Source organism: Lacerta agilis, chromosome 5, assembly GCF_009819535.1.
Source record: "Lacerta agilis isolate rLacAgi1 chromosome 5, rLacAgi1.pri, whole genome shotgun sequence".
NCBI lineage: Eukaryota > Metazoa > Chordata > Lepidosauria > Squamata > Lacertidae > Lacerta > Lacerta agilis.
This window is the reverse complement of record NC_046316.1, coordinates 2,405,720-2,429,473: the sequence shown is the minus strand read 5'-3', so window position 1 is coordinate 2,429,473 and position 23,754 is coordinate 2,405,720. Positions and strand designations below refer to the sequence as shown.

Here is a 23,754-nt window from a genome sequence, read left to right as displayed (position 1 = left end):
TCTTCTCCTGGAAACTGCTGAAGCTTGCTGAATTGATTACCTTGGAATCTTGAGGGGAGCAGGACAGTTTCCATGGAAGTCTAAGATCCAATTTACCCATCGTTTAGCTAGGTAAAATGTAATGTGTACTCAAGCGTTAAATCATCCATTCTGTAGAGGCGTAAGAGTTGAGCACCAAGGCATTAAACAGTCTCTGTTGTACTTGCTAATTGTGAATATGCTTTTCAGATATTGATGAATGTGCCTTGCCCACTGGAGGACATATCTGTGCCTATCGATGCATTAATGTTCCAGGGAGTTTTCAGTGTACTTGCCCTTCCTCTGGTTACAAAGTGGCCCCCAATGCACGAAACTGTCAAGGTATGTTGAAAGCATTATGATGTGCAAGTGTGACATTCATAAGAAAGAGGAGCCCATGTGGTGGGAATGCAGTCTGGTTAAGGAATATTGGCAAAAGATTACAAAGGTAATTTCTGGATTATTTCAAATAAATATAGAAGTGAATAGGGATTTACTATTTTCGGGAATACTGGGAAATAACAAAGTAAAAAGTAATATGCAAGAGCTGTATAAGATTATGATTCTAGCCGGAATGGCAGTTATTGCACTGGGATGGAAAGAAAAGGCTAAATGGGAAATGGGAAAATGGAATGATTATGTTTTTGAATACGTACAATCTGAAATATTTGCACAGATAGCGGCAGAGGATAGTTGGGAAAATAAATGCCAAAGAATTACAAATAAATGGGCATTTTATAGGAATTGGATAGAAAGGGGTGAAGCCAACCCAAATATACAAGCTCGAATGAACAGACTGTGTACATGGATAAAGATCTGAAGAACGAAGGTCTGTCCAGAGGGGAGGGTGGGAGGGGAGGGGGAGGGGGGAAAAGAAAAAGAAAAAGAAAAAGAAAAGGTCTATTGGAGATGCTTGAGAGTGCTACCTTGTTTAGTGGCTGTTTTAAATGACGCATTCGAAATGTATTAATTGTATTCTGAACTTTGTGCATATCTTATTGTACGATGATTCTTTTTTTTGTAAATCAGCTGCAGATTTTTGTTAAGAGGTATTTATATCTTCTGAATAAATAGTTCTTTAAAAAAAGAAAGAAAGAAAGAAAGAGGAGCCCCTGCTTGTGGTCTAGAGAAGGCAGAATTCTTTTGTCATGTTCTGATACAAAGAAAGAACTACTGATCGAATGCATTCGACAACGCATTTGACAAGTCATTCCCAAAGTTCGTTCTCTAAATGCCTCTTCACCGGCCTCCTGAATTTAGAAACTTCACATCTTCTTCTTAAGGGTATATCAAAACTGGCAGGGTTTTTTGTGTGTGTGACTGTTTGGAGGGAGCGGGTTACAGATGTTAAATAACACAACAAATCTAAGATGTTTGTCTTATCCCTGTTGTGTAGGGTTGCCATACCCAGACAGAAAAGTTGTTGAGCTTTTCTTTGGCAAAGTTGTTGAGGGGGAAATGCTGTTTTTGAGCTATTTTTAAGGAAAAGCAGTGCTGTTGACATAGGCTGCCATACATTCAGATTTTCCCGGACATTTTCCCGATTTCCTCCTGGACACTGGCTGCAGTATTCCACATATGTCTGGGGAAATCTGTATGACGTAGAGCAACCCTACCATTGTGGATGATCACTGTGGAATAATCTCAGACTGCTGCCCCCCCCTGCTGGTATTTCTTTTTCCTTTCCCCTCCACACTCACCTATATTTAAACTGGAAACTGAAAAGAGCCTTACATGCATCTGATGGTGCAGACTCTAGTCTATGGAAGTTTATGCCCTATCTCTCTGATAGAGAGGGTTGTCCAATTCTTGTGTGAAGTTGTCCAGCTGAGGCACAGGTTTACTGCCTCAGTGCAAACTTCACCATTGCCAAATCTATACCCCCACAATAAGCATACTCTGTCCTCCTCTTCTGCTTTTACAGATATTGATGAGTGTGTTACAGAAACACATAGTTGCTCATACAATGAGACCTGCTTTAATATTCAGGGTGGTTTTCGCTGCCTTTCCCTGGAATGCCCAGAAAATTATCGCAAATCTGGAGATACGTAAGTACATTTCTTTCTTTCATTAGGCAGCTTGTACTAGTACCCAGCCATCATCATCATCAAAGTGAGGAAAGAAAGAAAAGAAAAAAGGAGAAAAAAGTGCAAATAAAAATAAAAATACAACAAGAAAAAAGGTGTAATACACTAAATATAAACAATTACACTTCCATACATAATTATATAGATACATAAGTAATGTTATTGTCCTAACTTATATATGATTATTAATAACCTACTGTATTCTGAAAACTCATTGCAAATGTCAATATATTCATCCAAACGAAGTCTGCAACTACAGTGGTACCTCTGGTTAAGAACTTAATTTGTTCCGGAGGTCCGTTCTTAACCTGAAACTGTTCTTAACGTGAAGCACCACTTTAGCTAATGGGACCTCCCGCTGTCGCTGCGCCACCAGAGCACAATTTCTGTTCTAATCCTGAGATAAAGTTCTTAACCTGAGGTAATACTTCCGGGTTAGTGGAGTCTGTAACCCGAAGTGTTTGTAACCCGAGGTACCACTGTATAAGCAATCTGTTCATATGTTGTGAGTGTTGTCATGTTGTCAGTCCTTTGGGTAAGGGGATCATATCGCCTTTCTTCCAGGCACTTCTGCGTGGCAGTTTATCTGCTCATACATGGCAAATTTTGCAAAACACCCACATGGCACAGTCCTCATCAAAAATACCATATTATTGGCCATAGTTAGGGCACGTAGAATCCATTTTCATTGTCTGATTGTTAACTTCCATACAATAGGTATATAATTCAGAAAAATATATGAGGATGAATTCTATATGTATACTGCTTTAAGAAATAAATTACATGTATCAGATGCAGCCCAACAGCAAATATCTGCAGCTACAATATATTGCAATAGCCTTGTTTGGACCGGTGTCTTTCTCAGCTTCTGAGACACCAGAGATATTTGAAGAATTGAACAAACTTTCTAAAACTAAAAAACAGTGATCGCTGGAATAGAAATTCGTTACTAACAGATAAGTTTAATATGAAGATTTTAAGAAATGTTTGGAATAAAGTATTGGGTTTCCCAATATTACCTAGACAATGTGAAAGTGTTTTAGCTTCTGTAGCAAAGGTAGTATTGATAGATCTTAAATTATGACTTGTACAACAGCGCTAGTACCAAACCTGACCAACTAAGCCACACAATGAGCAGCCTCCCTTTAGGTACCCATTGATGAATGAGACTCTGTCTTGGTAGTGAATTCTGCAGCTTAACAACATGCTTCTTAAGCTGAGGTAAAATTGCAATCCTGGGTCATAGACTGGCATGAGAAACAATGGATATGAAGATGGAATATGTGGTCCATCTGTTATACTCGCCGAAGTAAGCTTTTGCCAGTGTAATATACTTGTCTGATTGTAGCTGCCTGCTTCTAAACATTTAATTCAAAAGCCGTATGCCAAGAAAAGGTTAACAATGATGGGCATTGAGAGAGTTTAAAGCAAGCAAGGCATGAGAGTGATACGCAGACCCTTCATTTCCTGCCCGCTAGGAAAACCCTGGGAATACACTCAGATTTATTCAATGAACTCTGTCAGTTGTATGCGGCAGTCCATTGTAGTGAAGGAGTGCAGCATGGAAGAGACGACGAGTTGAGGTAGAATGCCCAATGTCAAGCAAACAACTAGGAAGTTACTGCACAGCACAAAGCCCTGATCCACTGGATCCAAAGTCCCCGTGGATCCCCTGAGGGGGCCTGATCCATGTGCCTATCACCTAAGCCAACCTGGAGCTGGCATAGTGAAAGCAATGCAAACACATGTTCTAATCTTCCACCCTGGCCAATGCAAGCCGGCAGAGCTTTCAGCGTGGCTCCATATTCACCACCTTTCTCACCTGAATTTCATAGGATTTGCCTATGCCCTGTGTTAGCTTCAGTTGCCCTCAGTGCAGAGACGCAAGCTGGCGAGGACAATTGGGGGCAATGCCGTGTGTGTGACATCAGGACAGGCCTGAGGCGGAGCTGAAAGGAGGGGTTGTGTGTCTTCAATGGCCAGCTCCTCCTCTTCCTCTGCCTCCTGGAGCCCCCACTGGGGGGAGGCTGCTTTGACCCTCCTTCCCCTCCATAGTGGGGGGGGGGGAGCCGGCCACTGGAGCTACACTGTGCCTGCCTCTGTGCTTCGCCTCTGCATTTTTGGACACTGGGGACCCAAAAAGGCTGTGCCCCCAAGAGCTGGCGCCCCTGCTCCAGTGACTTAATCACATACCTCAATCTGATTGGCCAAGTCATGTCATGGTTGAGGGGAAGAAGGCATTCAGTTTGAGATAAGAAAGACACAGAGCGGCGGCACCTCAGGGAGGCTGAGAGGCCAATTACGAAACGCCTGACACAAAGGAGGGCAGCCCTTGATGTGTGCATGTGACTGGAGCAAGGGCAGCAGCACTAACACACTTGATTCCTTTTGCACCACCTAAAATGTCAGGAGTAGCATGTGGGGGTTTGGGGGGGTGTGTGAAAAATTTGTGGAACTTGTCTGCCATTTCTGGTTACTATGGTTGTAGAAAGACAAATGAGGTAAGTTTGTCTAAAGATGACATTGGCACTGTGGTCTAAACCACTGAGCCTCTTGGGCTTGCCAATCAGAATGTCGGCGGTTTGAATCCCCATGACGGGGTGAGCTCCCGTTGCTCGGTCCCTGCTCCTGCCAACCTAGCAGTTTGAAAGCACGTCAAAAAGTGCAAGTAGATAAATAGGCACCACTGTGGCAAGAAGGTAAATGGCATTTCTGGGCACTCTGGCTTCAGTCACGGTGTTCCGTTGCGCCAGAAGCAGTTTAGTCATGTTGGCCATATGACCCAGATAAACTGTCTGCAGACAAACACCGGCTCCCTCAGCCTGAATGCAAGATGAGCACTGCAACCCCAGAGTCGCCTTTGACTGGACTTAACCATCCAGGGGTCTTTTATCTTTACCTTACCTTTTAATACTATTTTCTGTTCCTCATAAGACTTCAAGGAATACATCAGGCTCTCAGTAGTCTGCCATTCAAACACTGACACAGCTCACAAACAATAATCTTCAACATTGCTAAATTTGTGCTCTCTCTAAAGAACAAGGAATTTTGCATTTTTTTGGGTTAATTTTTGTTCTTTATAAATGACCCATTATTTAACATCTAAAAAAATAACATTCATGCTCTGCAGCTTGGAATCAAGTCAAGTATAATCATTGATTGCAAGGGGGGGGGGGTTTAAACCAACCCCAAATGGTGAGCTAAATGGTCAGAAATGAAACCTAAGAGTATTTTTTTTTTTTGCACTAACATTTATTTTTCAGGTTTCTGTGGCTAACACTACGACACAATGCTGAAGAGGTTGCAAAGAGCTCTTTAGAACTACTGTGATGCATGAAATCCTATGCTGCCTTTTTAGCTCAGCACTTGTTTCCCCCTCTTGGAAAACATCTACAGTGACACCTACAGACAACCCATAGAATAGAGGCATGCTGGGCAGATCCCTAGGAGAATGTTGTGGGTTTGGACTCACCTCAGTCGCTTTAGTATGCTGGGCCCCAGTCTTGAGGTTACATGTCCCCATGGCACACTTGACCTCTGCCCATGCAAGTCAGAACAGTTGGCAACTGAGTCCAGAGGCCAGATTGGTCTTTCAGTGCTAGCTGCTTATAGTCATTATGGTGGACGACCTATGCCTGAACTTTGGTCTTTGAAACCAGCAGTATCTGCCAGATCTCTTTGTGGCTACAGGATGGAATCATTAGCGCACATTTAAGTAAACCCACAATGAAGTGTGTGGTGAATATATGGGGTACCAAACAATAAGATAAGGAGATTGATGGTTTCTAAACAATTCTAATTTGCCACAGGCAAATCTGCTTCCAACAATATATTTCAGAATCAGCAGAATTTCATTCTACATTTCCCACCATTTTTGCTTTCCAGCATTATTCTCAATCGCAGGAAAAGGGCACCGGGGGTCTTTCTTTGTATCTTCAAGCCTATTCAGAAATATGGTATGGGGGTTCCCAGAAGCATCAGCATTGCATGGCCCCATCATGGGCAACGGAAGAGAGGAGATTTGTTTAAAAGCAGTATCATTTGAGCTATTTCACAGTTGCAATGAGGATTACTACCCATTACTCTGGGAGTTAATCACTATATTCGAGGGGGGGGGAGAGAGAGAGAGAGAGGTGGACAGGAACTGCCCCATAAGCTTTTTAAGTTGTGTTTTTAACAATTTCATCATGTTCTCACAATGCTGTCAAGGCAGTTTTATTTTCCCAAAAATATTGCCCAGTCTTAGGCCTCCATTTGACCTGGAAGAAAGCCCTCTCTTTCATTCTATGGCCTGATTCTCATTGGAGTGGCAAACAGGATTTGTGGCCGTACAACTTCAGAATGCACGACTGAATGTTCCTGTATGCAGAAAAAAGAGAGAAATTCCTTCACATACGAATCTAGCATGTGAGGAGGAATGATAGATGGCCTGTAACACTAAGCTTCGGTGTCTAGCTTTGTATGCAGATTGATTTGTTATTTTTTTATCGGGAAGCTGACATTCAAGTATGTCTGGCATGGTACAGCCCAGACCCAGGTTGATTCCCGCAAGTAGAATTAAGTGCACAGGGCTGGTCAGCTGTTGCTCGATGGTGACATCATACAGTCTTCCAGGTAATTCACTATGTAATAATATATTTGTATCTGTTTCCTGAAAGTGAGAGTATGGCTGCAGATGTGGGGAGACCTGCACCCATTATATTTACATAGAGAGAGACCTATGCTTCATCCTTGGGGGCATGGGCATAGCTGGGGGGGGGGGCAGGAAGGGGCAGCTGCCCCCCCAAATCAATTAAAATATATAGCTAATTGAGGTTCTGGCCCCCTAACAAAAGGTCTTCTCCTCCCAACAAAAGGCCTGCCCCCCAACAAAAATCCTGGCTATGCCCATGCTTGGGGGTTTCCCAGATTGAAGGCTCTTTTGCTTTTCTCCAAATACCTTAAATGACATACCCTCAATTTACCTGTGGAATGAAGGAAAAGGGGCTGCAGTCAAGGAAAATGGAACACCCACTTCAGAGCACATTGCGTGAAGTGTCTGAGATGGGAGGGGTTCTGCATACCCCAATGAGGGATTTTCAAAATGGATTTTGGCTCTCTCTGCCCTGCTTATTAGGCTATGCCAGCTGTGTTGCGTAAAACTCATCCACTGAGCTATGATTCCTCCATGGGTCAGTAGGTTGCAAGTCGAGATGCGCTTGGCTTCTCTGCTTTCCTTTCCTTTCCTCCTCATGGAACGGTTGCTAATCCTCCTGCCTTGTCTTTTCACTTTTCTTGCAGTCGTTGCGACCGCTTGCCTTGTCACGAAAACATGGAATGCCAGAGCCTGCCCTTGAGAATAACTTCTTATCACCTCTCTTTTCCTACCAACATTCAAGTTCCCATTGATATTTTCCGCATGGGCCCCACCAGTGCTGTCCCGGGGGATAAAATTCAGCTCTCCATCATCAGCGGGAATGAGGAGGGCTTTTTCACTACCAAAAAAGTGAGCAGCCACAGCCACAGCCACGTAGTGTCCATGCAGAAGCAGATCACAGAGCCCAGAGATCACCTCCTGACGATTCAGATGCAGCTCTTCCGCCACGGGACTGTCAGCACCTTCGTAGCCAAGCTGTTTGTCTTTGTCTCTGCGCAGCTTTGATTCCTCGCATGTCTGGCCCCCATTGCAGTTTCTCTCTCCCCACCTCCCTTTCTCTCTCCTTACCATTTAAAAAAAATAAAGTTTGAGTGGTAAATCACTTCCTGCATGCTGTGCATTTGCATTTTGTTTGTCGCCACTCATTTTGCCACAGCATTTTTAACATTCCAGTTTTCCTGTTTGCTTCTCATTTAGATGAGCTCTGCATATAAGTCAGCTTTTGCTGATAGACGCTGAAGGCAGGGATAGGCAACCAGCACTTGGGGTGGCATCAGGGGTGGGGTGGGGGGCCTCGGATCCTGCGTGCCCAACTCCCTGCATATCCCCTTTTAGTGCTTTCTGCTGTAACAGCCAAGCCACAAGCAAAGGGCTGTTTCATTCTTCTCCACCAGCAGCGTGGCCTGCTTTTCTGGCAGATGTGGTGCACATATGTGCCAGGGGGGGCGGGGCAGGGTGTGGGTGTGAAGGGAGTCCGCCACGCCAGGCGAGGCAAAGCGAGGGTGAGACTGGGATTGAAGGGTGCATGGCTGTTGCATCCTTCTCACGCTGCCCTGCCAGTCCTGCACCGCTTTGAGAGGCTGGGATCTCAGTCATTCAGATCACATTCCAGCCTTGCAAAGCGCCACAGGGCTGCCAGGGTGGCAAGAGGAGCCAAATGCGCAGTGCCCCTTAAAAAAGTGCCCGGGGCCATTGCCCTGGCAGCACCCCCCCTTTGCCCCTGTTCTTCATTCACCCATGGGAAAAACAACCGTTGTCTCTTGTATTTTACCACTTCAGCGCCAACCAAGACATAGGCAAAGAGCTCTTAGCCACACTGTTCCTCAGCCAGTTTCCCAAGACACAGGCAAAGGAGAGTGAGTAGCTAAGGCATGGTGTTGTGTGTGTGTGTGTGTGTGTGTGTGTGTGTGTGTGCTCTCTTTCTCTCTGTGTGTAAACTTTACCAGTGTCTCATCCTGGGTGGGAGGGTGTCAGTCGCCAAATCCAGCATTGGTGACCTTTCAGTCTTTACAAGTTGGAAATGAGTTGTTGACTTTGACTGTAAGGCAGGACGGGAGAAGTTCAGAAGTGTGTGTCGTTTCTGGATTGAGTGGACTTGTTAAGTGCACCCCATAAATAATAATTGGGGATCTGTTTTCACAGAAAGAATCAGGTGTGGGAACTATAGTTAAAATGCCGTAGGGCAATCCAGAGTTCATCATGGCACATACAGGAGTGTTAAAGGCTTCCATGGACTTTTGTCCTGTATGAAGTAACTGGGCTTTCTCTGCTGTCCCAGTTACCCTCTTGGGGGCAGCCGATGAGCCTGATCTTGGCAGAGACTATTAGGGTGCTGGGTGACTCTCCCAAAGAAGTCAAAATCTGTTCCTGAATTATTTTAAGTCCCCTTTAAATCCTATGGCTGACTTTGCCTAAGGTGAAATGCTAAAATCTGATTGGAATCCACCTTCAACAGAACATATCACTTCCTATTTATAATTACCATAACGTAAGGGAAAAACTGGGACGCTGGTGGCGCTGTGGGTTAAACCACAGAGCCTAGGGGTTGCTGATCAGAAGGTCGGTGGTTCGAATCCCCATGACGGGGTGAGCTCCCATTGCTCGGTGCCTGCTCCTGCCAACCTAGCAATTCGAAAGCACGTCAAAAATGCAAGTAGATAAATAGGTACCGCTCCGGTGGGAAGGTAAACGGCGTTTCCGTGCGACTTAGTCATGCTGGCCACATGACCCGGAAGCTGTACGCCGGCTCCCTCGGCCAGTAACGTGAGATGAGCGCCGCAACCCCAGAGTCGGACACGACTGGACCTAATGGTCAGGGGTCCCTTTACCTAAGGAAAAAAACTATGTAGAAGCTTTGTTGGAATCAAAGTGATTCATGCAGGGCACAGGCGTGATGGAAAACTTTCCTGAATATTCTGCACATTTCTTAAGAAGAGAACTTTTGTGCCAGGGATAACACACCCAGCTTTTATGCATAGTATCTAACTTACTGGCAATGGACCTTTTGCACACCTGGCTATGCACCCATCAGATGTAACCATTCATCTAGCAAGTGCTTCAAAGCATGTCCAGTGAGGTGGCACTGTTCAATTTATGTCTGCACACATCCAAATCCATTAATGTTTCAGGTCTTGTAGTAGTAGTAGTATTTGCATGGCATTCTGTTAAGGAGGTCTGATGTACAGCGCACAAGTTCTTGGCACATTCTTAAAGGGGGATGTTTTCAATATTTCCACAGGCTAGATCCTACAAAATTATGTGTGCTATAGTCAGGATACCCCATGTGCCAAAGAAATCAAAGCTATATAGTGAGAGAGAACATCATGCAGTTCAATGACATATATACTCTTTGAATGGTGTAAACTGGATTGCAGTTTTTGAGTTTTCACCCTACTGCCCTGAAAACCTTTCAGTTATAAACGCTATTGTTTAAAACAATTCCCATTAACTGTAGTACATCCTGTATGTATCTACAGGCTGCTTTGACAGAGCAATGTAGATGTCTCGGCTAAATTCAAACACTGAGCCAAATCAGAACTGTACATTAAACTGGACATCTTCAGTGTGGACCAAGAGGTCTACTTTGGCCAAAGTTCAGCAGAAAAGTTCTATCAAGTGTCCTAAAAAGTACTGAAAAGCATAAGAGAATGAAGTTGGGTGTACATCTCTACGAAATGCATCCACAGTTCAGAGGAGAGCAGACTATACTATATGCACTCAGCTGCTTGTGTCTGCAGAAATGACCACTTCGCAACTGCTACATTATGTTTATTTTCCACATAATCCTTCAGTGTGGCACCACCTGCGCTTTGAAACTCTCTGCCAATTGACGTTAAGCAGGTGCCTTCACTGTATTTTCCCCCCAGCACCTGGCAGATTTTTTTTTGTTTAAGCAAGTCTACCCAGACATGCAAATTTGACATGTATTTTAATGTGTACTTTTATTTCATAATTTTATTTTTTACTTCTATATTTTGAAATATTTTGGGTCAACTTGTTTTCAACATATGAGTTGACTGATAATTTTTAAGTATATTTCATGTAAACTGCTGAAAGGTTTTGATGATTAAGTAGCATACAAATCCTGTTAAATAAATATTACATATCTATGTGCATCACAGAGACTGCCCTCTAATCCCGTGAGCAGCCAGAAACATGGCAGGCAGGGAGCTAAATTGCTGCCTCAGCACTAGCCTGGCTGCTTCGGTTTCTGTTCTGTTCCAGCTCCCACCTTGCTGGCAACGGTCCAGAGAGAGGCTGCGAATCATAGACAGGAGTTCTCTCAGGATTACAAGCCAAAGAGTTTGGGTGGAAGAAAAAAGAGGGCTTGCCTGGCCTCTCTCCCCAGTCGTTCTTGCATTGCTTCTGCTTCACTGGACTTCATGGGATGCATATGTTGTATGATGCCAGATAATCCTCAGGCACATGGCACCACATCTCACAAACTCTCAATATTCTCCCCCCCCAAAAAAAAAATTCCTCTCCGCCTACTTTTTTAGTTGTACGCACAAACATTTTTAGCGATTGCAACAGATGCATCTGCAAACATGTCTGGTATACTTGTCAGGCAGCCAGAGCTGGCCGAAGCTCATTGTTGACTGCACAGTCCTTTAGCTCCAAGGACAATGTGCATCCATGGATATGTGGTTACAGGTTCATTGCACGGTCAACTGTACATGAGGCCTCAGCAGGCCAGCAGCAAAAACTAAAGCTTAGATTGGCTTCAAAGTCTATAAATGAAGCCTTATTTGAGCTACAAAGTGAGGAACGCAAGGCTTTGGCCCAGTGCCTTGCAAAATTCTGCTGCATTCTAGTATATTACTGAGTGCATATATTAATCTAGTTGCCATTAAAAACACACTGCAGTCCAGATTAAATCATATTAGATGGATAATTCTATGTTGCATCTAACTGGAACATTTAAATAGACATAATTATATAGCACCATTGGGGGGCCTGTCTGGATGAGAATGAAAACAGGATTCCTTGCTTGAAAGATTTAACAAATTAAATGGAAAAGATACTTCCCCTCCCCCCAAAAGTAGCAAATGAAAGTTCAGGACAGGAAAGATAAATATTGGAATGTGCCATGTTCCAAAATAGAAAATATTAAAATCAAGATTGGACCATCCTTTTTAGAGGAAGAAGGACAAGGCCCATATGACCATTGCTAGAGTAGAAGAGGCAGCCTATCTGCATAACTGGATCTCATCTGTAAGGAGGTGCCAAGGGGTTGAGGTGTGTGAAGTGGTTCTTTTATTATTTTAATTGTAAGTTTGCAGTTTGTTTTAAAATGCCACTTGGGGAAGGCAGCTTAGAAGTCTCTTAAGCAATCCGCATGGTGAGAACTTTTTTTCTCCTCTAAAAATAGCAGGTAACCCAAGGAAGCTGAATATATAGGAAAAGTCAAGGCAAACAAAGTGAGCCTCAAATCACCACCTCCAGTGCATGGACTGGAATGTGCTGCCACTGATTTAAAAGGGAGATAGACAGAACCATGGAGGAACAGCCTATCCATGGCTGCTTGCCACGAGGGCTGAGCTGGAGGCAGGATGCCTCCAACTGGTGTGGAACATGTGAGGACATTCATGTACAGTGCTACCTCTAGTTACGAACTTAATTCATTCCGGAGGTCCATACTTAACCTGAAACTGTTCTTAACTTTGTTGTTGTTCAGTCATTCAGTCGTGTCCGACTCTTCGTGACCCCATGGACCAGAGCACGCCAGGCACGCCTATCCTCCACTGCCTCCCGCAGTTTGGCCAAACTCATGCCAGTCGCTTCGAGAACACATCTCATCCTCTGTCGTCCCCTTCTCCTTGTGCCCTCCATCTTTCCCAACATCAGGGTCTTTTCCAGGGAGTCTTCTCTTCTCATGAGGTGGCCAGAGTATTGGAGCCTCAACTTCAGGATCTGTCCTTCTAGTGAGCACTCAGGGCCAATTTCCTTGAGAATGGATAGGTTTGATCTTTTTGCAGTCCATGGGACTCTCAAGAGTCTCCTCCAGCACCATAATTCAAAAGCATCAATTCTACGGCGATCAGCATTCTTGATTGTCCAGCTCTGACTTCCATACATTACTACTGGGAAAACCATACCTTTAACTATACAGACCTTTGTCGGCAAGGTGATGTCTCTGCTTTTTAAGATGCTGTCTAGGTTTGTCATTGCTTTCCTCCAAAGAACCAGGCGTCTTCTAATTTCGTGACTGCTGTCACCATCTGCAGTGATCATGGAACCCAAGAAAGTAAAATCTCTCACTGCCTCCATTTCTTCCCTTTCTATTTGCCAGGAGTTGATGGGACCAGTGGCCATGATCTTAGTTTTTTTGATGTTGAGCTTCAGGCCATATTTTGCGCTCTCCTCTTTCACCCTCATTGAAAGGTCCTTTAATTCCTCCTCACGTTCTGCCATCAAGGTTGTGTCATTCTTAACTAGAGGCATCTTTTTGCTAATGGGGCTTCTTGCTGCCTCTGCGCCACTGGCACACGATTTCCGTTCTCATCCTGGGGCAAAGTTCTCAACTCGAGGTAAGTCTTCCAGGTTAGCGGAGTTTGTAACCTGAAGCGTTTGTAACTCGAGGTGCCACTGTATTGTAAAGGGGCTTTGCAAAGGCATCTGGCTTGGCCACTGTGAGAACAGGATGCTGAACTAAATGGGCCATTGGCCTGATCCAGCAGCCAGGCTCTTATGTTCTTACGTGTTTATACCAGGCCTGGCCAGCTCAGAGGTTGAAGACTGCCTGCTGTTTTAAGGTTACCAGATGTTCCCGTTTCCCGGGGACAGTCCCCGGATTTAGAAATCAGTCCCCATACAAAATCAATTGAAGTTGAAAAGTGTCCCCGGATTCATTGGAAAAAATCTGGTAGCCTTAAAGGGGCTGATGTTGCACATCCTTTTTTCTTTCTGGTCCAAAAGGAAGGGCTAAAGTTAGCAGCCCCATATGCCAGGGGTGGCCAACTCCCAAGAGACTGCGATCTACTGACAGTTAAAAACTGGCAGTGATCTACCCCCTTTTTGGGGGGTCAGGTCAAAGTTGTTGAGCTTTTTTCAGGGAGAAGGTAAAATGTTGAGCTTTTTTAGGGGGCCCACAGTTGTTCAAGCTTATTTGGGGGGACCCAGGGATCTACCACAGGCGTCCAGTGATCTACCGGTAGATCACGATCTACCTGTTGGACACGCCTGCCATATGCTACGCCATTTCACTAGGCTGGGCTCTGGCTTCTCCACGTGAGGCCCCCTCAACCCTTGTTTCTTCCACTTACTGATGCTGCATACCCTCCAACATTCTTCAGTTGAAAATAGGGACATTTCTCACTCCCCCCGACCCTCCTCAGCCCCCCCTCATTGTTTGTACCCCCCTGCAGAGCATTTCCACCACTGCCACACCAACGGGACACAGCACCCCCCCCCCTCCAACACCCTGAGAAAACCCCTTAATCCTGGTTTTATTTTGTTCTTTGGTGAACTTACAAAAAGAAAAGCACACACTAATAAATTTTAGAAAGGGGAAAGATTAGGTGCAAAGCATTTTTTTAAAGCAAGACCCCTTGTGCTCCGCTCCCCCTTTCTTCCTGCTCAGGATGGCCCTGCCCTCTGCCTGCCCCTCAGAGCCAGCACATCACACAGGGCTGGGCCTTGGGGACGGTGGCCTCTCCTCCTCCTCTTCCTCTTCCTCCTCCTCCTCCTCTCCCGCTTTCCAGCACTCGCTTTAAGATGCCCAAGGGAGGGGAAATAGTCACATCCTGGGATTAAATCAGAAGCCAGAGTGGCTTTTGTAATTCCAGAACACTTTGAGGGTATGGTACTGCCACCTTCTATTTGTTTCTTGCAAACCCAGTTCAAACTATACTGGGTTTATTTAGTTTTGGCGGCAAACTGGATTTGACTTGTTCAGATCTGAGCAAGTGTTGAACAGTTGACTGCAAAACCCGTTCAATATAGCATAAAGCCATTGGTGGTTTGGGGGGTTGGGAGTGGATGTGCCTTGAATTCAGTTAAAAAATTGTTCATGAGAATCCACCCTAAGTAGTTTTTCGGACAAATTGGCTTTAGGTTATGGATGAATAATGCTGGCAACGTTTTTTTAAAAAAATCTGTTCTGATGGTGCGGGTGTGGAAATGGAAATTTAAATGAAATGGTTGCATATTAGTCATGCAGCCAATCCATTCTCCTTGGCTCCCTGCTAACACCTGCTCAGTTGTTATTTTCTTATGCTACCTAAAACATTACCTGGAAAGAGTTCAACTTGTATACAAAGGAGTTAGATAAAATCTGCAGCTGAAACCCCAGAGCAACCTCAGAAACACCCCCCCCCCCCGTAAAAGCACAATTTCATTTCACATCTTTAGTTTGGTTTCCAGCTCCAACCTTTTCCCCAAACTTTAGTTATGGATCCTTTGAAGAAATGATTGCTTCCTGCTGGTATTCAGCCATGACCATTTTTTTTTAGCCTCAATAAATAACAAGATGCTATCTTACTCTCATCTTGCCACTGGTCCAAGGATGATTGTTGCCACCGTTCTGAGCAGAAAAAGTAGGGAAATGATTTCAGTCGATTTTTGTTTTTGTTCCATAATTAGACAGTTCTATACATAGCTTTCTTCTATTTATATTTTATAGTTCACCTTCTTCCAAGAGATCAGGGAGTTATGATAGCATAAAGTATCATATCTTTATGTGAGAGATTTTACTTTCTTGGGCTCCATGATCACTGCAGATGGTGACAACAGTCACGAAATTAAAAGACGCCTGCTTCTTGGGAGGAAAGCAATGACAAACCTAGACAGCATCTTAAAAAGCAGGGACATCACCTTGCCGACAAAGGTCTGTATAGTTAAAGCTATGGTTTTCCCAGTAGTAATGTATGGAAGTGAGAGCTGGACCATAAAGAAGGCTCATCGCCGTAGAATTGATGCTTTTGAATTATGGTGCTGGAGGAGACTCTTGAGAGTCCCATGGACTGCAAAAAGATCAAACATATCCATCCTTAAAGAAATCAGCCCAGAGTGCTCACTGGAAGGGCAGATCCTGAAGTTGAGGCTCCAGTACTTTGGCCACCTCATGAGAAGAGAAGACTCCCTGGAAAAGACCCTGATGTTGGGAAAGACAAGGAGGGCACAAGGAGAAGGGGATGACAGAGGATGAGATGGTTGGACAGTGTTCTCGAAGCTACTAACATGAGTTTGGCCAAACTGCGGGAGGCAGTGAAGGATAGGCGTGCCTGGCGTGCTCTGGTCCATGGGGTCACAAACAGTTGGACACGACTCAACGACTGAACAACAACAACAAAAGTATCAAAAGAGTTCCCAGTCCAAAAACTCATTACTTGTACATAGAAAAGCCAATCACCTCTCCCTTGGTCTTCACCAAACTGCAGATCTTCATAAACTGTCCACTCCTACTGGTGGCAGTTGCCAACTTCAGATTTCAAAAATTCTGCTACGCAGGCAGGAGAAGGGTGGCGCCCACATCAGGTCAAAGCCTGGCAGGCTCCAAGAGGCGTATGGGGAATAAGGGAAGCTTTGTGTCAGCCCCCAGGGCTGGTGTTGCTGCTCTATATGGTGGACTCAGCATCTGCTGGATTCTGGTGCAAGGTGAAGAAGCTGTCCAGTTGGTCATTGGACTTGACAGTCCAAGGCAATTTCTTCAAACAATTTTTGTGACTTGTAGCTTTTCAGACCCAGTGGTAGTTGGGTCTATCCAAGTTGCCTTTAGAATTAGTCCGGTGTAAGATGGATGTCCGAAACATAGATCAGACCCCAGAGGCTAGGGAAAAATATACATATGCATAGTGTTTCACAGTAAGATCAGGATCTAAAATAAGAATTTCCATCATTACCGCACCTCACTTGTTTGATGCTTGCAAATGCAACACAACTGAATTTATGTTCCGTATTTGTCTTTCCCTTCTCTCCCTCAGAGTCAGACATGAGAAGACAGATACAGTTCGCTGCATTAAGTCCTGCCGACCGAATGACGTCAACTGCATGTTAGATCCCGTTCACACCATTTCCCACACGGTCATTTCATTGCCCACATTCAGGGAATTCACAAGGCCTGAAGGTAAACGCTGCAGAAGTAGCCTATGGTATAAACACCTCAGAAGCTCCACCTACGGAAAGAATGGCTAAGAGCCGAATGCATAGCGAGGCTGAGAGGGGGTCTTGTCATCTGGGCAGCCCAGGACCTCCAGACCCATTGCTAGGCTTGTGCCCCAGAGAGGTTCTCCCCCCCCCCATGCCCATGCTGCCGGAACATAGCACATCAGTCATATAGCAGGGGGCATATGCCTAAATTGCTTCCTTTTAGGGTTTTATTTTATTTCAGGTATTAATATACTTCTTTTCAGGCAGACTTCAGAAAGTGATTTATATAAGTTTATTACAACAATAAGTATCAATGAAATGGAAAAATGTTGTTGTATGTTGGGTTTTTTTTAAAACCAACAATAAAATTGAAAAGACAATGAAGAGGCTGTAATGGGTTTTTCTCCCCTTCCCTCAGCGCAAGATGGTTCTGCAGAGTTGCAGATGATGGAGGGAGGGAATTGCCTGACACACCTGTGCAGGTTCTAGGCTGCAGGATGAGGGTCTGCCATTCCAGGTTCTTAGTACTCCTCTTGCAGTGTTAAGTCACTGGCAAATGCAACTCCTGCCGCCACATCCCTAGCAAGACTCATGAAGGATAAGACAAGCTGAAGTATAATCTTGCTTTCTTATTTCTCTGCTTTGACTTGTCTGATTTGCAATTGCTGAATAGGTTGCACTGCACTAATTTAAACGTTTTTTCTGTTGCCATTTATGGCTTACCTCCAATATCTTTCCCCACAGAGATTATTTTCCTTCGTGCCATCACGCCAGCATACCCAGGCAACCAGGCAGACATCATATTTGACATCACCGAAGGAAATCTACGGGATTCCTTTGACATCATCAAGCGCTACATGGATGGCATCACTGTGGGTGAGGAAAAAGTTTTCCTATTATTATTATTGAACTCAAGGGAATAATCAATAAACATTGGCTTATTGCATCATTTATTAATTTTTATTTATTTATACATTATATACACCTAGCCTTTAGGGTTACAAATCCTACAAGGCATCTTACAAGCAAATTAAAGATATAAAAATGAAATCACAATATCATATCAAATGCTACTTTTTGCCTCCCCTGTTTGAAAAACAACAATATTTTCCTGTTCAGTGCCAACAAGTGAATGTATGGAGTGCACAGGCAAAGCTGAAGAAGCTAAAGCATGTGTATCTCTTTCCTAAATTGTTGTAATGTTGTTACTGAACAAAAACAACACAAGAAGCTGCATGTCGATCTGCAATTATCTAGAGAAGGGGTGGGAAAACTGTGGCTGTCCAGATGTTGCCGCAATAAACCTCCAGTCACTTCTGTTCGTTGGTCATCCTGCCTGAGGATGATGGTGGGGTTAGCTGTTGAGAAGCAATTGTATTTTAATTTGTATTTTAATGCTGTGTGTGTGTGTGTGTGTGTGTGTGTTCTTCTTAATTAATTGTGTATACCACACTTCATCCATAGATCTCAGGGCGGTTCACAGCATAAAAATATAAGATAAAAACACAAAACACACAATAAAGACAAGAACAGCAATGAAACAGTAACCCTCCCTTAGAGGCTTCTACTGAATGTGACTATTCCTACTAACCTTGTTGCTGCTGCTGCTGCTGCTGCTATTATCTGGGCAGACCAATTTTGTGCACATTGCAAGAGTTGGGCTAGTTATCATGGTGATGGTCAGATAACAAGAGTCCTTCTGTATCTTTCCTTTGAACTTATATGGATATTAGCTTCTTAAATAAATATTGCTAGAAGCTGCACTGGGCGTGAAATAGCAGCTGCACACAACACAGAGAGGCACCTTTCGCAGCTCAGCCTGAAGGTGGCGCTGTTGGCTTTACTGTCTTGTAGCAACCCAAATCCTTGTAACATAAATCTAGGTTTATTTCATAATTTATCGAGCAGAAATGTGAGGCTGCGTGCCAAGAGGCAACATGTTAATGCAGGCTTATAAGCTTCCACGTCTTAAACAGAGTTTGTTGATGAAAACGACGGTTAAATAACTGGAGGGTTGTTGTTTTGTGTTCACGATGAAGATTATGTAAAAATGGTGGAGAGGGTTGTTACTTTCCTTCTTTATATGCTACTCGCCTGCTTTTTGCTGTGATGGGTGGGAATGTTTATTGTATTGTGGTCATTAGAAGGACTTGTGGGTTCTCCCGGAGAAGAAGACATTTCTCTCTGTGACCCGAACGTTGTCTCTCCTTGCAGTGTCTCTGTCAGGCTTCCCTCCCTTCACCAAGAGCACCCACAAGCCCAGTGCCTTAGCTTTTGTGTGGCCAGGTGGAGACCCCTCCAACCCCGGACGACATCCGGGTGGAATAATGACTCAAGACAACGTGCTATGGGATTAAAATTTTGGCCACAACTTTATTAGAACTTCAGATGTAGGGAGACCTTGGCTCAGGCATTGGGCGTTTATCCCTCCCAGTCCCCGGCTGGGGATCCGGGGAACATCCGGGTTATCCAGAATGTGTGGGGATTGGGCTGGCTCTGGAGAACATATGTTCAAACAGAGAGCCCGCCCCCCATTCATCGCTGTTGGAGGGGAGAGCAATGACAACCTCTCAGTGTATGGCCAATGCCTCCTCTCAAGACCCCTTTAACGGAAAACCCTGGGATCACCGCCACAAGGGGGGTGTGGGTCACCGCTTCACGCCCCCCCCCCCATTTAGGAAGATAGACTAAAGGATTCTGCCCAAGGCCTGAAACTGCCAAAGTTGTGACGTTTTGCTACAGGAAAGGCAAAACCTGCCAATGCAGGGAAATCCCTTTGCGGCCCTTCAACAGAGACCCTGACGTAGCAGCGCCTGCGTACCTGTGGAGAAGAGGTGAACCTGCGAAAGAAGACTTAACTGAGGGAGGGGAGGGTGGGAGAAGCTCTGGAGCGACTGAGAACTCCCAGGTAAGTTCCGCCCACTATTGTGTGGGCAGGTTGATCCCTCCCCTTACCTGGCCAACTCTCTTCTGGCAACGCCTCCCCAGCTGGGATTGGGTAACTAGCAGAGGTAGGCAGCTACCTCCAGGTGTCCAGCCTGGGGGGGCGCGCGAATCCAGGCTGTACTGCCAGGAGCCGCATGGGATTGGTGGGGGCTGCGCGCGACCACGCAAAAGGTGCCCCCCATTTGTTTGTGAGCAGTAAAAGCCCATTTTGCAGATAGCAAACTTAGTCTTTTACGGCAAAATGCAGCAAAAGCAACTGTGGTTGGAAAGTAACATATAAGGTTTTATTTATAAAGGAAATAACAAAACAAGACAACTCTCACATCCATCTTCTTCAGCAGAGGGGTAAAAGAGAGAGAGAGAGAGAGAGGGAGGAGACATTCAAATAGTTCCCATACTCATGCATCAATTAAATAATTAAAGGCAACTCGCAACATTATGCAATGTGAGAATGAGACATTACAATACTGACATTGATGTGGGGAGCAGTCATTCCCACAGAAGTGAATGTCTACCATTTGCTTAAACAGGATAAAAAAGGGCTCCACTCAGGATGCCAGTCCCTACGCTTTGCCATCCCAAACCTTTGAAAACCATGCCTGCTCCACCTTCAGTTCTGTTTGCAGGGCAGCTGGTGAACCTCCAGGCTCAGGAACTGTAGCCCAACATCTGGAGGGGCACCAGGTTGGGCAACGCCGGGCTACAGTTTGAAACTTTTAGTTACTGCTTAAAAATTGCCCCACATTTCTGCCCAAAATTTGATATCCACTGTAGCTGACAACAATTGGAATAAAGCAGACAGAAAAACTGCTTTAAGGATCAAAGGGCCACATTCCCCAAAACTCTCCTGAGCTGCCAGCCAGGAAAAGAAGCAAAGATTTCAGCAGCCGTCCTCCTTCCCTGGGAAGAACAACGGAGGTGCGGCTAGAGACCGAAAAGGCACTTTCACGCATGGCTGTCTGGCAAGTTTCAGTCAGCAGCAGGAGAAGATTATCAGATCTCCTATGTTGAGGGCAAGAGAAGCACCTGGCATGGCAAGAGGCAGTCCTGGCATCTTGAGTAGTTCTTTTTATCTGCATTAACCACTATAAATGGCACCCAAGGCACCTGCACAAGTTGAAAATAAACAGCTCCTTCAGGGGACCTTTATCCTGATTTTATGCAGCAGTTATACAATGCCTGCTCTTTATTGAGCACCCATTCCAATTGGTTTGTTGGGAGATTATCCATTTCCCCATCAACCAATCATTTCCCCACACATTTTAATGCATTTCCTCCTCACTTTCCTAACTGTGGAAAGGTGGTGCTTTAATCCACTTTAATGGCACAAACCAATATTTCCAGAATGCACCTGAATCCTTCCTGAGAAACAGTAACAACCTCCAGGGGACCCTCGTACTTAAGAGTTACTAACAGCCAACAATAAAAAGCAGCAGCCCGTTGAGTGAAAAATGCCCCACAAACCAGATCAGTCCACAGGAAACATCCTTGGAACACAAATGTCTTCGCCTGATGGCAAAATACTGTTCCAAGGGCGGCTGCAGGGGTGCAGGTGAGATTGGTTTCCTTGGGGAGTGCATTCCACAATTGCGGATGCCACTTGGAAGAATGGCCACTCTGTGCCCTCCTCACTGAGCTCCCCTAGTTGAAAGAGGGGGAACAAAGAGGAGCTTTGTAAGCACAGGTGACTATCATACCATTGGTTTACAATATATACCGATATGTAAACAGACATTTCAGGTTCTGTCTCATTGCTTTCTGCTGTATGAGGATCACTCTTGGGTGTTTTTGCTTAAATGGCTCGATCTCTTCGCCTGACAAGCTCCCCTTCCAGCTGGTCTCCCAAGCTCTGGTGGTTAAAGTTCTGGAGCCTAACTAGGGAAGAAGAGCAAATGGCCGGAGATATCGTCTGTGGGATCAGTGGGCAAAACCCCACCACGTTTGGGGGCTCAGGGCAGAGCCTGGTGGAAATGGAGTAGCAGATACGGAACACCTATGCAACTATGGTTGGCAATATTATCTTTCTGGGTGTCGTGCCCCCCCCCAATATTCTAAGCTTTGGCACAGATAACAGTTGTTTCTGGGGCTAGGCCCTGGTGAATTTTTTTATCTGTGCATTTATGATAATATGAAAAGCAAGGCTCTCGGGCTTAAAGCCAAGCCCTCCAAATTTAGATCACTTTAGCCTAGGCTGGTGATGGTCACAATATGCACGCTGTACCAGGCTGGGGAGGAACCTAGACGTGCAGGATTCTCCCACTGGTCTCTAAGCTTGGGTTCCGAGACCCGGCTGGCCCCTTTGCAGGGAGCCCCAAAGTTTAGCAGTTCATTCTGCGAGATATTCCTTGTAGTCTTAAATCACAGCTGAACTAGGGGAAAGGGTAAACAGAAGTAAAGCCTCAGCTTGTTCTCCTTAAGCCTTTCTACAGACTTTCTGCTACATACCTTTTTGTTTTGTTTAGTCCCCCCCCCCCCGTACCTTTTAACCAGCTGTCAGTGAAGAATTCGTTTTTCAGCTTGTACAAAAAGGTCCTATTAAAGCCTGGGGTATTAGAGAGCTTTTTTCCCTCTGCTCTGTGTTAGGGTTCTGTAATACCACCTGTGTTCAGGCAGGGCATTCAACTGCAGGATGTTTTCTCTCCTTTTCCTCCCCCCCCCCCAGCCCCAACCAGGCACTTTACACACTTACGTTTGGTTAATGGAAAATGAAACTTTTGCCCTTGAACACTGCTGTTAGTAGGGAATTTTTTTTTTTCTGAAACCAACACCATCAGGATATTATGACGGGGCTCACGTTTGAAGAATGGCCCTATAGCAGGCACATGGTTGTGTGGTCACAGGCTTTCAATCTACTTTCTGGCCGACGGAATTTAATTTCTAGAAAAAGGAGACGTCAAGTGTGTTTTGGAACCCCCTTTCCCCAGTGTTGCCGCAGCAACCAAACCCTAGGGCTCTTCCATGCTTCCTCCGATCCTTGCCTCTTTTTGCTGGGAAAACCTACTCTTTACCACTGAATTGGATTGACATTTGCTCCAGTTCAGCGGTAAAGTGTGGGTATTCCCAGGCAAAAGAGGTGGGGCAAAAGGAAAACCACTCTGACCCATGCCTAGAAAGCAGGGGGCATAGTGGTAAACCTCTCAGACTTGTGCTTTTTAGTGTAGACAAGCCCATAGGACACACAAATCCAAAATCGTATTAGGAGAGCATTTATCGAAAGCAAGAGGAGACAGTGGCGAGTCAACGGCACTCTGCATCCACGGCCATCTGGTTTTGTGCCTTACTGTTCCAGGGTTCAGTTTAGGCACTAAAAACAGATACTGGAACTGTGCCCTGATGTGCTCTGGCATAAATCAAGCCCTGCAATTCCCGGAAGCTGTACGCCGGCTCCCTCGGCCATTAACGCGAGATGAGCGCCGCAACCCCAGAGTCGGACACGACTGGACCTAATGGTCAGGGGTCCCTTTACCTTTACCTTTACATCTGCATAGCCAGAACTGTGCGTAGGTATTAATTCTGCAGAGAATTGAGAGTGGGATGCTGAACTGAAGCTGAGTCCAGGGGCTTGCTCACACTTAGCATTTGCCCCAAGTGCTTCCCCCCCCCTTGCCCTGAGCTTCCCCCACAATGCACCACTCTTTACCACCAAACTGGAGCAAATGTCAATTGAGGATTCCCACGGATTTCCGTTTGCTCTGATTCAGCTTTAAAGAGTGGGAAACTCTGGAGCCAAAAAGGGGTGCTTGGAAGCAGAGCCTTAAGTAGCAGAGCATACCTGGAAAAGAGCCGAGGAAAGCTAAGTGTGACTAAGACCAAACTGGGGGCAAGACCTGCTTCGTTCTGTGGCATCACCATGCTTAATGCCACCCCAGATTAGCTGGAATGCTTAAAAGATTGTGCTGCCAAAGCAGCTGATCATGGAGACAATAGTAAGGAATAAGTATGAAAAACAGCACAAAATAGGTGAAATCCCCAAATATA

The 23,754-nt window shown here is 45.1% G+C and overlaps 1 protein-coding gene across 3 annotated transcripts in view; it reads left to right on the top strand.

Moving 5' to 3' along the window:
- Positions 1-23,754, top strand: part of FBLN1 (fibulin 1) — a 64,171-nt gene that overhangs the window by 24,234 nt on the left and 16,183 nt on the right. For 2 of the 3 annotated variants that reach the window (XM_033148264.1, XM_033148263.1), the window contains exons 13-16: positions 229-360; positions 1,943-2,066; positions 16,665-16,807; positions 17,575-17,706. In XM_033148264.1, the coding sequence (XP_033004155.1) occupies positions 229-360; positions 1,943-2,066; positions 16,665-16,807; positions 17,575-17,706 (531 nt within the window). Of the gene's footprint in view, positions 1-228; positions 361-1,942; positions 2,067-7,385; positions 7,795-16,664; positions 16,808-17,574; positions 17,707-23,754 lie in introns of those variants that run through there. The other variant, XM_033148265.1, reaches the window with a different exon arrangement.